General features: G+C 41.4%; 1 protein-coding gene across 1 annotated transcript in view; it reads left to right on the forward strand.

Moving 5' to 3' along the window:
• LOC121888571 (microtubule-associated protein 4) overlaps window positions 1-14,597 on the forward strand; it is a 122,183-nt gene that overhangs the window by 17,303 nt on the left and 90,283 nt on the right. Inside the window, exon 2 of the mRNA XM_042400196.1 lies at window positions 13,336-13,524. Coding sequence (XP_042256130.1) covers window positions 13,338-13,524 — 187 coding nt within the window. The 5' untranslated portion in view covers window positions 13,336-13,337. The remainder of the gene's footprint in view (window positions 1-13,335; window positions 13,525-14,597) is intronic.

Genomic DNA, 14,597 nt, shown 5'->3' on the forward strand with positions numbered 1-14,597 from the left:
AGCTTCAGTGCTGCAGTGCGTCATCACACTGTTTTGGTCCGAGTCACATCAGTCTCATCATCATGATGTTGCATCCGGAGGAGAGGGTTGATGGCTAGATGGAAATGCAGGTTTCTCTGTGTGTGAGTGTGTGAGTGTGTGTGTGTGTGTGTGTGTGTGTGTGTGTGTGTGTGTGTGTGTGTGTGTGATTGGGTTGTGATCGCTGTGCAGCAGCCCAGCCCCAGATGAACACAATGAGCACATTAGTTTGCTGCCTATTTTTGTCCTATCAGTGTCGTACATCAGATTGAATGCATTAGAGACCACAGGGCTGTTGTGTCACCAGTGACTCATCTCGACTCTTCAATGGACTTTTGATCAGAAACATGAATCTTCGATGCATCTTTGTGTTTTCTTGTCATTGTCTCCTCATTTGATTTGATGGTTGATTTGGTTCATCAACATGCTGATATCTTTATGTAAAAAGTATATTTAATTTCAAAAGTTTAATTGTTGGAAAAAAAGATGTCTCCTCCTTCACTGTAAAGTCTATTCTCAGTGTTCGTGCACTGGAGGCTTCAAGTTTCCACATCACAATCGTGTAAATTGAATATTAGACCAGGATTGGCTTCCAAACGAGTTGTGATGTCACAAATCCTGCTCATAGGCCCGCCCCTTAAAAACAGATTTTCAGTGAGCACAGAGAAACTTTCCACTTTGAGCAGATAAATGTGAAAACAAACTCTGCACAAACATCATTCTACACAGTGAAGCCCAAACATCCAACTGTAGGAACAAGATGAAAACATATTTTTGAGTGGAGGGAGGGCGGGGCTTTAAGTTAATTAATGATGTAATTGGTTAATCCATCCATCAGTTTGTCGCCACTTATCTGGGTGCAGGTCATGTGAATTGATGAATTATATTACTGTTTTGTCATACACAGCTGGGAAGTGCTCACAAAATTTGGTTAAACAGTGGAGAAAGTATTAAATTGCTTTATGTGAGGTCTTAAAAAGTCTTCAATTTAATTTAGGAACACTGCAGAAAGTCTAATTCTGTTTCTCATTAAGTTAGCTAAAAGGACTGTTGGTGTATGGACACTTAGAGCTTGAAAGTGATGTGTAGTGATAGACTGTTGTTGCCTTACATACAGGAGAATGATCTCAGTGAGCTATAATGATTTCAACTTTGAAAAAGAAATAAACAGCACTGATATCTGATTGGTACTTATACCAGTCAATACCCAGATACCCAACACTCACCCATGTAAGCTAAAAACCCCTGTAAAAGCTTTATCTAGCCCTCAGTGGGTCACAGCTGCACACTGTCCCTCATGATTGTGTGAGTTAGGTTATTGTCAGAGGCTGCAGGCCAGAGCATTATATCACTTACTGCTGCACACCACAGGCAAGGACATCGACCAGCCCTGTCAGACAAAGCCTACACACACACACACACACACACACACACACACACACACACGCACGCACAGCAGTGTGTAGTAGGTGAGGGATTTGGAAACGAGACCGTGACCCAAACAAGACCCCTGTGCTCAGAACTCTGTCACTACTAATGGCCTGTCGGTGCAGATGGATGTATCAAATGGAAGGCATCAGATGTGGCTACAGAAAGGGCATCATACTGTGACAGTATACAGAGGACACACTGTTTGACCTTTTATTAAATGTCCTGTTTAATTATCCCTGAGAGCATCACTCACCCGGTGTGTGTTTCAGGCTTTAGTCCCTTTTTAACACTTAAAACATCACACGCTTCAGCCATGATGCCGCCATCGCTTTTTACGTTACAAGCTTCCAAAAACGTGTGTGTCCTCACTGCTCTGACCCTTTTATACAGCATGAGTATTTTATCACTGGATCAACCACCTCATTCCCATCTGTATGTGTGTGTGTTTAAATATAGGAAAGCTCACAGATGGAGCATACAGTATGTCAGTCAGTCAGACCTGTCAGTCCCACGTGCAGAAGCAACACTGGTTTTCCGACTGATGGTCAAATAAACAAGAGAACATTCACATCCATTCAAGCTGTGAGGCCTTTACAACCCAACATTTCCAGGAAGTAAAATCAGAAACTATTCCTGGAGACTTGACAGTATCTGTAGCAAATTCATGTGTGTGTAAGAGGAATCATTGTCATATCTGAAGAAAGTTTCTATTGAATTCATAATCCTGAGCCACAGTGTTCATGAAGGCAGCTGACTTTGATTAAGTTGCAGTTTTCGTCTTAATAGATAAAAATGCAGATTAGTTTCAGTCACGTTTTTAGCATTGCACTGCTACAACACTGTCTGACTCAAACTGGTGCCTACCTTACCCACAATGCAACTCGACTACCAACAGTTCAGTGGTTCAGTCACAGATTCAGACGCGTTATGCTAGTAGCGGCTAACGTAGCCTGGAGCTGCTAGCCTCCAGCAGAGATGAGGAGCAGCTGCAGAGGTCTGCTAACCTCACTGCTGTCTAACTCCACACCCACACATTGTTTTCATTTTCAAACTTGTAGTTTTCAGCCCCAACAGACCGAGGGATGTCACTCGAAGCAGTTAATCACATTTCACACAGCTCCCTCCGGAGCCATGAAATACTTTTTACTACTTTTCTTCACATACGCAGTAGAACTCATCAACCCCTTTAAGAAAAACTAAAGACAAGTTTCCATCAGAGGAATTTTAGTCTCATTTGTAAATCTGTAATGACTCATGCTGTCAACATATTTGACGTGTACAGTTACAATGGTTAACAGTGGTTACAGGTGTTGTACCAGTCTATAAATCTGCTCTGTCATCCTGCAGATGCATTAGAACAGTTTATTATTCAGTCCTCCATCACTCTTTCTTCCACATATGTTTTTATTCATCCGTGAAAATGACTTTGTCATGGATTTTGCTTTCAATTACCACTTTATATTTAGTTTTGGTCTCCAAGGAAAAAAAAAAAACATCAACAAATATATTTCACCATAGTTTTCACTGATGAGATAAACACTGCTGAGTCATTGGAGAGCTCTGGCACAGCAGCAGGGACTTTTGGAGGACAGGTATCTGAGTTCTCACCTTTCCATAGAGATGAGGGATAACTGAACTGCACCTGTACGTCTTCTGAGACTAATTACAACACGCAGTCTGTCTTTCCCGCTCTCTCTCTCTCACTCACACACACACACACACACACACACACACACACACACACACACCTACCTCCTTGGGGCTTTGAGCCACTCCCTGTATTCAATAACACACCAGAGACCTGCAGACTCTGTCTCTGTCTCATTCTTTACCTCTCTCTATCTCTCTCTCTCCGTCTCTGTCATCACTCATAGTTGTCCAAGCAGTTGCAGAGCCTGACGGTGGGCATACCACCAGCTCCTTACATAAACAACCCTGTGTTTATGTGTGTGTGTGTGTGTTTGTTTGTGAGGGAAATATGTCTTCATCTTTCATTTTTCTGGCGTTAGTAATTACCTCAGTTGTCAGCTGAAGGATCTAAATGTAAAATGAGAGAAGTGTGTGTGTGACGTGCAGAGGTGTTAGAGTTTATGTGTATGAGTGCATGCTATTGTGTGTGTGTGTGTGTGCGTGTGGTTGGGTGTGTCAGAGAACGTGCACACTGATATGCTTTTGGGCTTTTACGGTCGGAAACATTCCATAATTAAAGGTAAGCCTTGTTTTGTGAGCTGAATTATAGTAATCTATGAATATTTACTGCATATAAACACAGTGAGTGACACTTTTACTGTTCAGAGATGTAGATGTATGTTGTTACTGAATACACATTATGAGCTTTTAAAACTAACATCACCTGCGTTTTGAAATACGGAGCCTGAAAATGAGCAAATAGCATTTTTGAATGAAGCTTTTTATATATAAGTTCAGTGTGTCTGGATTAGGATTAGTAGGGATATTGAAGAATACATTTTCTTAAAGTGCTTCCTTCAAAAGCTTGTCTAGTTGGAAGCAGTTTCACATTTATTTCTTGCAGCTTTCTGTAAACAGTGAAACCCTGTAAACACAAGCTGCACCTTTGCCGAAGGCTGAGGTGTGATCACATCAGACTAGGAAAGAGTATGAGGATGTTTGGAATAAAATACCTCAAAGTTCAAGACTTTACAAGTCAAAACGGTACTTTTCGGAGATGTTTGTGTGTTTGTGTTTATGAGGTCCTGGTGATGGTTAGTGTTTGGGTTTGGCTGTCCACAATGAATGGAAGTCAATGAAATGTCCCAACAAGGATAGCTGGACAAACTTGTGTGTGTGTGTGTGTGTGTGTGTGTGTTAGGATGTATGGACAAAGTGCTGTGATTGTGAGGCTCGGTGAAAGAGATTGAATGGCCCGCCAGGAATGTTAGTGATAGCATCTCTCTCACATTAGTGTGATAGCAGCTGGACAGGGGGACACTTCAGACCTCAGTGCACACACACACACACACACACACACAAACAAGTAAAAAATGGTGATTATAACGACTTATAAAGAAAATTGGTACATATCTTATAATTTACACCTTTTAAAAACTTAAAATTAATACAGTTTTGACCAACATGTAATTAAATTGTTCAGTACATGTTGGTTTTATCCTCCAATAATTCATACATCTTACACAGTAGATCGTGATAAGGAGTATTTGACGATATGTAAAAGTCAACCTGACAGGATGGAGGATTCCCCCTGTGGGTGTGCTTGGAGGTGTGATTTACAGAGTGTGAACAGGTATCAGATAACAGAGTCTCTTGCCGCCCCCCTCCCCCCCCCTCCCCATCTGCTTTCATGTAAACTAACTGAGGGGAGGGTCACGCTGTGTGTGAGTGCGTGCGTGCATGTGAGTAATGGTGCTTTTCATAGAAGTATCTCTGCTTCTTTCGGTCTGTCTGTCTCTGTCACACACACACATTTAGATTGTATTGATGAGTAAGGCAGGATGTGCAGCAAAATGAGACACAGTTTAATTTCATTGTATGCTTATTAGTGGTCTTATTTGCCTTATATGACAATCATAGCACACACCAGACATGTCATACAGACAGAACAAGCAGTTGAGGTTCATTACAAACCAATGAGGTCAAGAGTTGCCTCATTTCAAAGTTTTAAAACAGGATACTGGCATCATTTAAAGAGTTAAAGCGTGTCAACTGTCAATGATATTGTCAGTGTTCAAGCTTAGATTCCCCCCTCGAGTCGAGCGCTTCGGGGTGGCGGGGGTGGACTCGGGGCGGGGGGTTGACTCACGTTTCGGAACAGCGCTGGCAGGGGTTCTCGTCGGTCTGGAGGCCCGCCAGGCCTGTACAATTATAGGGGAAACACTGGTGTTGCCATGGTGAAGTTTTTTTAGGGGGAGCAGTATAAGGAGGCTGGCTTTCTGAGCTAGCTTGCTGATCACATCGGAGTCGCTAATATTATTGTCAAAAAAAAGTGGAGAGGAGGCCCTTAGCAGCTCAATTTAGTTTGCAGGTAGGTTTCTCTCTCTCTGTTTGATATCAATTTGGAAAATTTCAGCCAGTAACACTCAGCCGAAACTGTCAGTTCATTCAATAAATGTACAATTGTCTTTACTCTTCTACAGTGTGACACATCCTTCTAAAATTAGATTAGAAATGAATGCTTCAAGTGTTTCACTCAATCTAAAAAAACATGATGACTCAAGAGAGTTCCCCTTCAAATTTCTGTATAAAAGATATGTTTTTATTAATCCAAAAGAAAAGATAAGAAGATCCAGTGTCAACAGATGATCTGCTCGTAATAAGGTTAAACTTTGGCTGTTATTCTTAACTGTTGAGAGGGAGAAAAAAAGCTCCAGCTTGTAATTGAAACCATCAGGTTGTGTGTCAGTGGGGTGTGTGTGTGTGAGAGAGAGAGAGAGAGAGAGAAAGAGAAAGAGAGAGAGAGAGAGAAACTGAGCGAGCGCCAAAAGTCCCTTGTCAGCTGTCTCTGTATATCAGCTGGAGCACAAAAACAGAAGTGTGGCTACAGAAAAAAAGGGGAAACGGACACACAGGCACACACACATCACACACACACATGCACACACATCGCATGGTAACTGAGTAAGCTGAGCATTTAGAGGAAGTGTCCCACCTCTCTTAGAAAGTGACATCAGAGGTGAGCTTTCCACACAGTGGCTATGAGCCCAGGCCACTGAACACTCTGTTTTTTCCAGACCATGTTGAGGCTCTTCTGCTTTAATACATATTACACTGCACCCATAATACTCAACCATCTGTCAACTGCAGACTAATAACCTCGTCAAATGCTTCTTTTTGGCAACGTAGCTTTTAATAAATATCTCACAGTAAGCAGTGACAGAAAATATCGGGAGTCGGTGCAAAAAGCCTCGGTATTATGAGCTCACAAAGTGACCCATGCATGTGTTATAATCATCTCTTCAAAGAACCTTTGTCTTCTCTCGGCTTGTTACAAAAAAAACCAAAAAACCCAAAACTTCTGCAAACTATTTCAAGCAGAATAACCGAAGCTCTTTATCTGACACACATTGTTCTGTTTTTTTTTTCTAAATAAAAACTCATAAAAATGTGACAGAAGAAACTTGTTTTTTTTTTTCTTCTTCTTCTTCTTTTATTGTCAGAAATATATTTGTAGACAAGAAGAAGAATTTGTAACACATGCATCACATCTGGAGGGAAAAAACTCCTGTCTGCAACAGAAATATCTCCAAACGTTATCAGGAATATGTCATCGCTGGAATCCAGCCGCTTGTACTTGGAATTTGGGCTGGATAATTAATCGATATTATGGTCTGTGCACTACATCATAGTGATGTAGTGCATTATTGTGATATGATTCATTTATGATGCATTTTATGTTATTCGTTTATTAATTTCTCTTTTACAGATGAATGAAACCAATCTGTTTTACATATATGAAGAGTTTGGTCTCATGTAATGAATAAAAATAAAAGCCAATCAATTATTCTGATGATTATTTTCCATATCAGTCAATGGATCATTTTCCAAATTTGGAGATTAAACTTTTCTTGTGTTATTGCTGCAGCTTGTTGCACATCTGGCTTTAGATTCTACACATGTAACTGCATCCATTTGTAATATAGTGAAGGGGAGGCTTAGTATCAACTTTTATTCTGTTCACATATGTGTTATAATCTTCTTCGCTTGTTTAGTTTAAAGTCAGACTTCCTACCGAACAGTTCCCACCCGTCGTCTAACCATCACTGACATCATATACCTCACCAGACACCAGTGAGGTCAGCATTTCCCCCAGCGCTCTGTCCATGTGACCTCTCATAATCATAGGTCCACACAGTGGTAATGTGGGGATATTAAACTGCCCTGCGGTTGTTATACAGCCACATTGTCCTTGGAAAGTGAAACAGTTCCACATTTACTGCCCAAAACCTCAAAGTAGTAGAGTTAGTGTAGCTGGAAGCAGGCAAATATTGACATTGAAATTGAATATTTTCAGTTTGTGCCGTCTGGTTTTGTTAAAATCTACTGCTTCCAACAGCAAACTCATGTGTGTCGCAGCCCGACGGCGGCACAAGGATATCATTTTGGGTACGACGGTGACCGCACAGGGCCCTTCAGGGAAGTGATCTCACACCGTACGTGACGCAGGATAAACCTCTTATTCTTCTGTTACGTTATTAGCCTTGTTACTCCAGGGAAGAGGCATTTGTCTTTTCAAATATCCGAGATAATTATAGTCGCGCCGGTGCAGTTACAGCTGCGGTGCCTTGCTCGGCGGCACGGATTGTCATACGCCGGATCCGCCGGCAGCTGATACGTATCTGCTTTCAAACCTGCAGCTGGAATGTAGGAGTGTTTGTTTCCTGGTGGATTGGAGCAGAGAAATGATTATGGATTAATCATTTACGAAGAGTAAACGTCTTTTCATTAACCCGCTACGACTCTGATTGTTTTTCAATGTTTAACCAAGGAAGTTGAGATCAGATCCAGGTCACGCAGACTTTTTTTTTTTTTTCTCCTAATTAAAAAGCATTTCTTTTCTGCTAACGAGCCAAACATGGCAGCGGCGTAGGAACCTTTCAGCTGGACTTCCTGGGTTCAGAGAAGATCCTCCCTGCTGCTTAAGTGTCCTTGAGCAAGACGCTAAACAGGCTGCAGGCTCCTCACCCCCAAACCTTACTGAGGATTAATCAATCCTGACATTACATTGTGTTGTTGTATATTAAAGAAACAAGAGGAGGAGAAAAAGCAGAGGGATTTTTGAGATTAGGTCTTATGTGTTATGTCACACATTACCCTGACAACCTCTATAGGAGCTGCGCTGGTGCCCTGCCAACGGTAAGCTTATGGAAAACCCCTCACAACCTATTCAGCTCTCTCCCAGCCTCTTCCTCTCACTGTTAGCTTTATCTTCTCTCACAGACACTCACAGTAGCACTGCACCTGCAACATTTAAGATTCTATTCATGTGGACACTCACTCACCACGGCTGTTTGTTTTCAAGCAGTTTGAAATCTTTCACCAGAAAAGTAAGTATATTTTTTTGTTGAAAGATGTCAGATTGGTTTATTATCATTCAATGTTTATGTTCCCATTCACCTAAAAGTTGTGCTTCTTGCTGGAAAAGACAAAGATCACAGCAATTTGTTAAAATTATACTAAAAAAAATATATTTATAAATTATATGAGGCACCAGCAGTGGTGGAGGAACTTCTCCAATTGTAGTAAAAGTCACAATACTATGCTGTAAAAAATACTTGCAAGTAAAAGTCCTGCATTTAAATCTCTGAGGTAAAAGTATGTAAATATTATCTGTAAAGTATACTTAATATATCAAAAATTAAGGCACTCGGGGCCTCCTGATGGCCCAATGGTTAAGTCGCATAACATTCAGTTCCTAGCCGGGGGACTCTTGTTGCATGTCACAGCCCTCTCCCTTCCCCTGTCTCCTGTCTCGCTACACTGACTCTCAATTAAAGGCAAAATGCCACAAAAATAATCTTTAATAATAAATAAAAACACTCAATACAGACTATTATACTTTGTTTTATGAATAGATGAAATGGAAATACTTAAAGCTGCAATATGCAAGTTCTGGAAATCAAGCTAGCACTAGTTGTCACATATTGATTGACAGCTGAGAGCTCCCACCCCTGATCTCTGATTGGTTAGAAGGGCGAGGCTTGCTTAAAAACATGAGAAGGTAATATCTCCGTACCGCTGCCTGGCGGCGCCATGAGGCCGGGCCCTTGACAACACCTCTTCCACGTTAACACATTAGCACTTTGGAGCATATTTCAACTAAAAAAAAAATAGAAGCAAAAACTTACATACTGTAGCTTTAAGTAGATTACAAGTACTTCAAATTTGTACTTAAGTACTATACTTGAGTAAATGTACTTAGTTACATTCCACCACTGGGCACCAGACTATTGGTCCTTAAAATTCACTCATTTCCTGCTTTGGATGATTGTGATTTTAATGTAATTTACAAGAAAAACATGTTTCTATTAATTTAGCAGCCCACATGAGAATGAATCATTCATGCCTCCATAATCACTTCCTCAGATCATTTACAAGCATGACAGAAATGGCGCATAAGAAATTTACCAACATAATTTCCTGCATTGTGATTGGTCAGTTTGATTTTTGCTTCTTTATCATCTGTGTGTGTGTGTGCTTGTCATGATGCATTACTGTTTACATACAATAGTGGTGTGTGGAAGCAGATTAAAGAGGCTTAACCTTCACCTCTGCTTTTCTGGCAGCCGGAGGACACACACACCCACCAGCCCATGAACACACACATACGGGCTTCCACACACACACACACACACACATAAATGCACATGACTAATCCACTCTCACACACTCCAGCATTTGCTAGCAGACAACACAATAGAAACTGCCCTTTCCGTGAATTTCCTTCCTTTGTTGAATCCAGATTGTTTCCGAGTGGCCACACCAAAAGTTGTGACCAGGAGGGGGGAAAAAACAGGAGCTCAGCTCAAACTACGGCACCTCACTGGGGTCCAAAAAAAAAAAAAAAAATCAACAAACCCTTCCAGTTTGTGATTTTTCTCAGCCCAGGATCCAAATCCATCCCACTGCAGGACCCAGACTAATGAAAAGGTTCTGCTCCTGTGGTCATGTGGGGACCCAGTGTAGAAATAGAAGCTGAGAACAGCAGGAGCAACCGACACCGACTGGTATAGTTCAGTACGGCTGCGATCGGTCTCATTGTGTGTTTTAAATCAAACGTGTTTGGTAGACTGGGTGGCATGGATCACTAGGCTAACTCTGCAGCTGGCACAGATGATGTACTGTATACTAAACACGCACACACACAGACGACGTGGGGTTAAATGTGGAAACTGGGGCAGTGTTTCTAACCAGCACGGCTTTGTGGTGGAGGCAGTGGGCAGCAGTCTTCCTGTGACACACCCTGGTCTCAGCAACGGGGGTTCATTTACTGCTGCTGATACACTGGCAGTCAGGCATGTAATGAATACGCCTACATGCACTTTATTTATATTCCTGCCTCAGGAACAGCCTATTGTTCAATATATATACGCTTTGTAAGCTTTTGTTGTATATTGTGTGTTGGTTTTTTTTTTTTGAATAACTGACTCGATGTCTGACTGATTGTGATTGGTTGACGGCTTGTCCAGTTGACTTACTGTCTAAGAGGATATCTGATGTGATGTTGGATGGGAGATAAATATAATGGGATTAGCTAATAAAGGGAATTAGATGACATTATGTGGTATTATATATTATTAGATATTTGTTTGGTGAATTTAGTTCAACATGATGGACTTCTAAAGCTCATATTGGTTCTATCAGTGCAGGGATAGTGGTGGTATTAGGATACATCTCATTAATTGTAACAAAGAGGGTCTGGTTTAAATCATAAAAAACAGCTGATAAGTAAACAAAAGTAATTTTGTCCACATAATGTGGTATACTTGTATGTGTTCTTCTTGTAGTGAGTGAATGGATGGTCCAGCAGATGGGGCTGTGGAGTTGTATTTGAGTCTTGGATCTGTTGCATCTGTTTGAGGAACCTGACTGATCTTTAAAAACGTACTACGGAAAAAAAAACTTGATAAGAATTCACTTGTCAAACCTAAAACATGTCATGCAAAAGTTTTGTAGCTTTCATGTTTGTTTTTTTCATCTGCAAATAGGTGTAGATCTGCTGATATACTGTAATGTTGCCTGCAGTTTGAGAAACAAGGGGACATTGATGTGTGGATATGAATGTGCTGTGCAGGGCAGCCAGGTGGAAATAGAGACTGCAAAACACTAAAAGGCTCTTGAATTTTGCAGCAAATGTGTCTCTCTGCCCTCTCCCCCTCCCTCTTTCTCTCTCAACCCTCTCGAGGTTTCTACCCGTTAAAAGGGGAGTTTTTCCTCGCTGCTGTCGTCCAAGTGCTTGCTCATGGGGGAATGTCGGGTCTCAATAAATTAATAAAGACTACCGTCTAGACCTGTTCTATGTAAAAACGCCCTGAGTTAACCTCTGTCGTGATTCGGCGCTATATAAATAAGATTTACTTGACTCGAGTCTTGCATAGTCCTTGAGCAAGACCTTGAAGCCCAGCCTGCTCTGAGTGACAGAGTCAATCAAACCTGTTTCAACAAGGTAAGAAAAGGAAGTTCAACCGAGAGGGAAGACTTCTACGTTTCAGACACGTTAGGTTTAGTGTCGATGATAAAAGGAGAACCGCAAAGATGGAGATGAGACAGATAAACACAGCGCGGCTGAGCAGCAGAGAAAGGCCGGCTGCTGGCACTGAAGATAATCTGGCATTATAGTTGGAAGATGACACAACATGACTCGGCAAATTCCCCTGATGGCCATTGGTCAGCTGAACTCCCAGATGAGCTGATGACTGCTTGGATCTGTGTGTGTGTGTGTGTGTGTGTGTGTGTGTGTGTGTGTGTGTGTGTGTGTGTGTGTGTGTGTGTGTGTGTGTGTGTGTGTCCATGTTTAGGTACAGATTGTGCCTCTGTGTTGTTCCAAGTCCTCCATGTCTTTCATGCAGCTTAATCCCAGTTGAAACCCTGCCTCCTTGTGGTTGAAAGCAGTATTACATTTAGGTTATAATCAGGGATAAGATCAGCTGGTAGACGTTCAGTGTGTTGCTCAGGGGCACTTCAGCAGGATGGATACTTGCCAACACTGGCTTTGGATCCAGCTCCTTATCTTGTAACTACTCCAGCGGCTAGTTTGATGCCACCTCCGGACACAAACCTGCGGCCCAGTTAAGTTCAGATCAGTCTAGAATTTCCCCCGATCACCGACAGCAAATTGATTCAGTCATTTTGTTTATCTCGCTTGTCAGATTTAAGACTTAATGGGTAGCATGATGCAACGGGCTGTAAATGTTTTTCTGTCGTCCATGCTCAGGACTTATTAAAAGTGATTTTTGCTGTCTCACTTCCTGTAACCATTTCCATCTCTCTCCCTCACTCGATTTCTCGCTCTTTCGCTCTGCTCCTGCTTCCTGGTTTACCTCCACTTCTTTCATCTTTATCTCTCCATTCCAGCTTCTCTCTCTGGCTCCGACTCACCTGTTGCCATTTGCCAAAGTCTGGTTAAATGTTTGCATCCTCGACTTTTCTGGAACAAGGCATGAATGAATCAATAAGCATGATTTTGGTGAATTTGAAGTAAAAAATGTCAAGGTGTTGGGCTGTTTTTTGTTGAAAAGTGGTGTTTTTAGACATATTCTAGGTTACATATAAGTATTGTTTCAGTAGCGTTTTTTGGACTAAAGATTAGTCTTCTCCATGATATTAAAATGATCACACTGACAGAAACACATGCTTATGATACATCATTTGATCCTCCTCCTTCAGCATATCATCTTACCAGTTTTACATCTGAGTGATTATATACTGTAGGAGTGTATGAGCATTTTTATAGTGCTGGCATGTTATTACAGTGTGCAGTGGCAGGAAAGGAATATCCACTGATTCTGACGTGTTGTTTCTGGGCTTTGAGGAACAGGAATGTCATTGTCGGACATCTACTTATGACATTATGGCAATCTTCTGCACTCAGAGCTCCTCAGTTCCCAGCATTCAACCTAATTAGGACATAGTTAGTCATTTGCAAGACATCTTAAAAATGTTTGTGAGTGGATGTTCATTTACTTTCAACATGTGGCATAAGATTGCGTGCATGCATCTAGGTTTTCCTTCATGGTCATCAGCATGCAGCATACTTGATTTTTCTTATTGCTGCGATTTCATTAAAATAGTGTCTGTAGAACAACAGCTGTAAACCACATGATAAGTCAATCTTTTTTTTTTTTCTTGATGTTTGTCTTATTGTAGTTCATTAGGTGACAACATGTTAATTCCTTTGTCTGTGTTTGTGTGCAGCCATGGCGGAGTTAGACCTGAGTCTGAGTGACGCGCTGACGGACAGCGTTCCCCAGTCAGGCCCTGAGAGCCTGGTGGAGAGGGACTTTGTGGCTCAGCTGGAGGCGGAGGCCTTCGACGATCAAGTCGGGGAGACGGTGGGAAAGACAGAGTATGTCCCCCTGCTGGACAACGATGACACCAGAGCAGGTGAGAATGATATGATGGAGCCCCGCGAGGCATTGGCATCACGACTAAATGTGCGGTAATCAGAGAGAGCGAGGACGCTGGACAATGCTGTTGATCTCTTGCATTCCGTTTGGACTTACATAACACTACGAAGGTGAGAACAGGGAGGCAGATGTAGAATTGGTAACGTGAGGACTGAGAGAGGAAAGGATGAGAGAAAGTGAGGAGGAGAATCAGTGGTAGGCTGGGGGAAACAGCAGTAGAGGCGGGGAATGAAGGGAAATGAAGTCACAGACAGGTGTGGACGGGAAGTCTCGCTCAGCACAACAAGCTTGTCCTTTCTTGACTCTTTAATTCCATCAACTTCTTTCCTGTGGAACAAACATACACACAGACAAGTGAAGATAGAGAACTTTATTATCCAAATATGAAATCCCCCTATGTGCTGGCCAACAAACTACTTGTTTAATTGGGGCATATGAAAAAATAGATTTGATTTGGATTGGATTGGAATTATGTCCTGATGACCACTGAAATCATATTAAAAAATACACAAACACTTCCCCTTTTTGGTTTCTAGCCATGCAGATAGTTTAGGTTTATATGCCCACCACTTCTGTTGCACAATAATACTACGGATAAAAAAAATTACATTTGAAAAAGTCCATAGACATCATTTCTCTAAAGACATACAGTACCAGTCAAAAGTTTGGACACTTTCTTATTCAAATGAATGAGAAAGTGTGTCCAAGCTTTTGACTGGTACTGTACGTATTGGTGTTGAATTTTTCAAGTATAATTCTTCAATACTTTGAGCACCACAAGAAAAAAATATCATTCAGCTACATTGTACTGGGGTGACAGCAGATGTCTCAGTGTTGCTTATCTCAAATTAAAACCAAAACTATGTAGCCGTTAGTGACAAGGGTGAATTTGGTGAACTGTCCCTTTAGACGTACTTTGTCTTTTTGTCAAACTTAACAATAAAGTTAAAAAACTAAATCTCAGTAATATGCCTTTGAACTTAAAGCTGCCTTAACTGCCTTTTTTTGGCCACTTGGGGTCAGCAGAACAAACTGAAAACACAACATTAG

Source organism: Thunnus maccoyii, chromosome 21, assembly GCF_910596095.1.
Source record: "Thunnus maccoyii chromosome 21, fThuMac1.1, whole genome shotgun sequence".
Taxonomy (NCBI): domain Eukaryota; kingdom Metazoa; phylum Chordata; class Actinopteri; order Scombriformes; family Scombridae; genus Thunnus; species Thunnus maccoyii.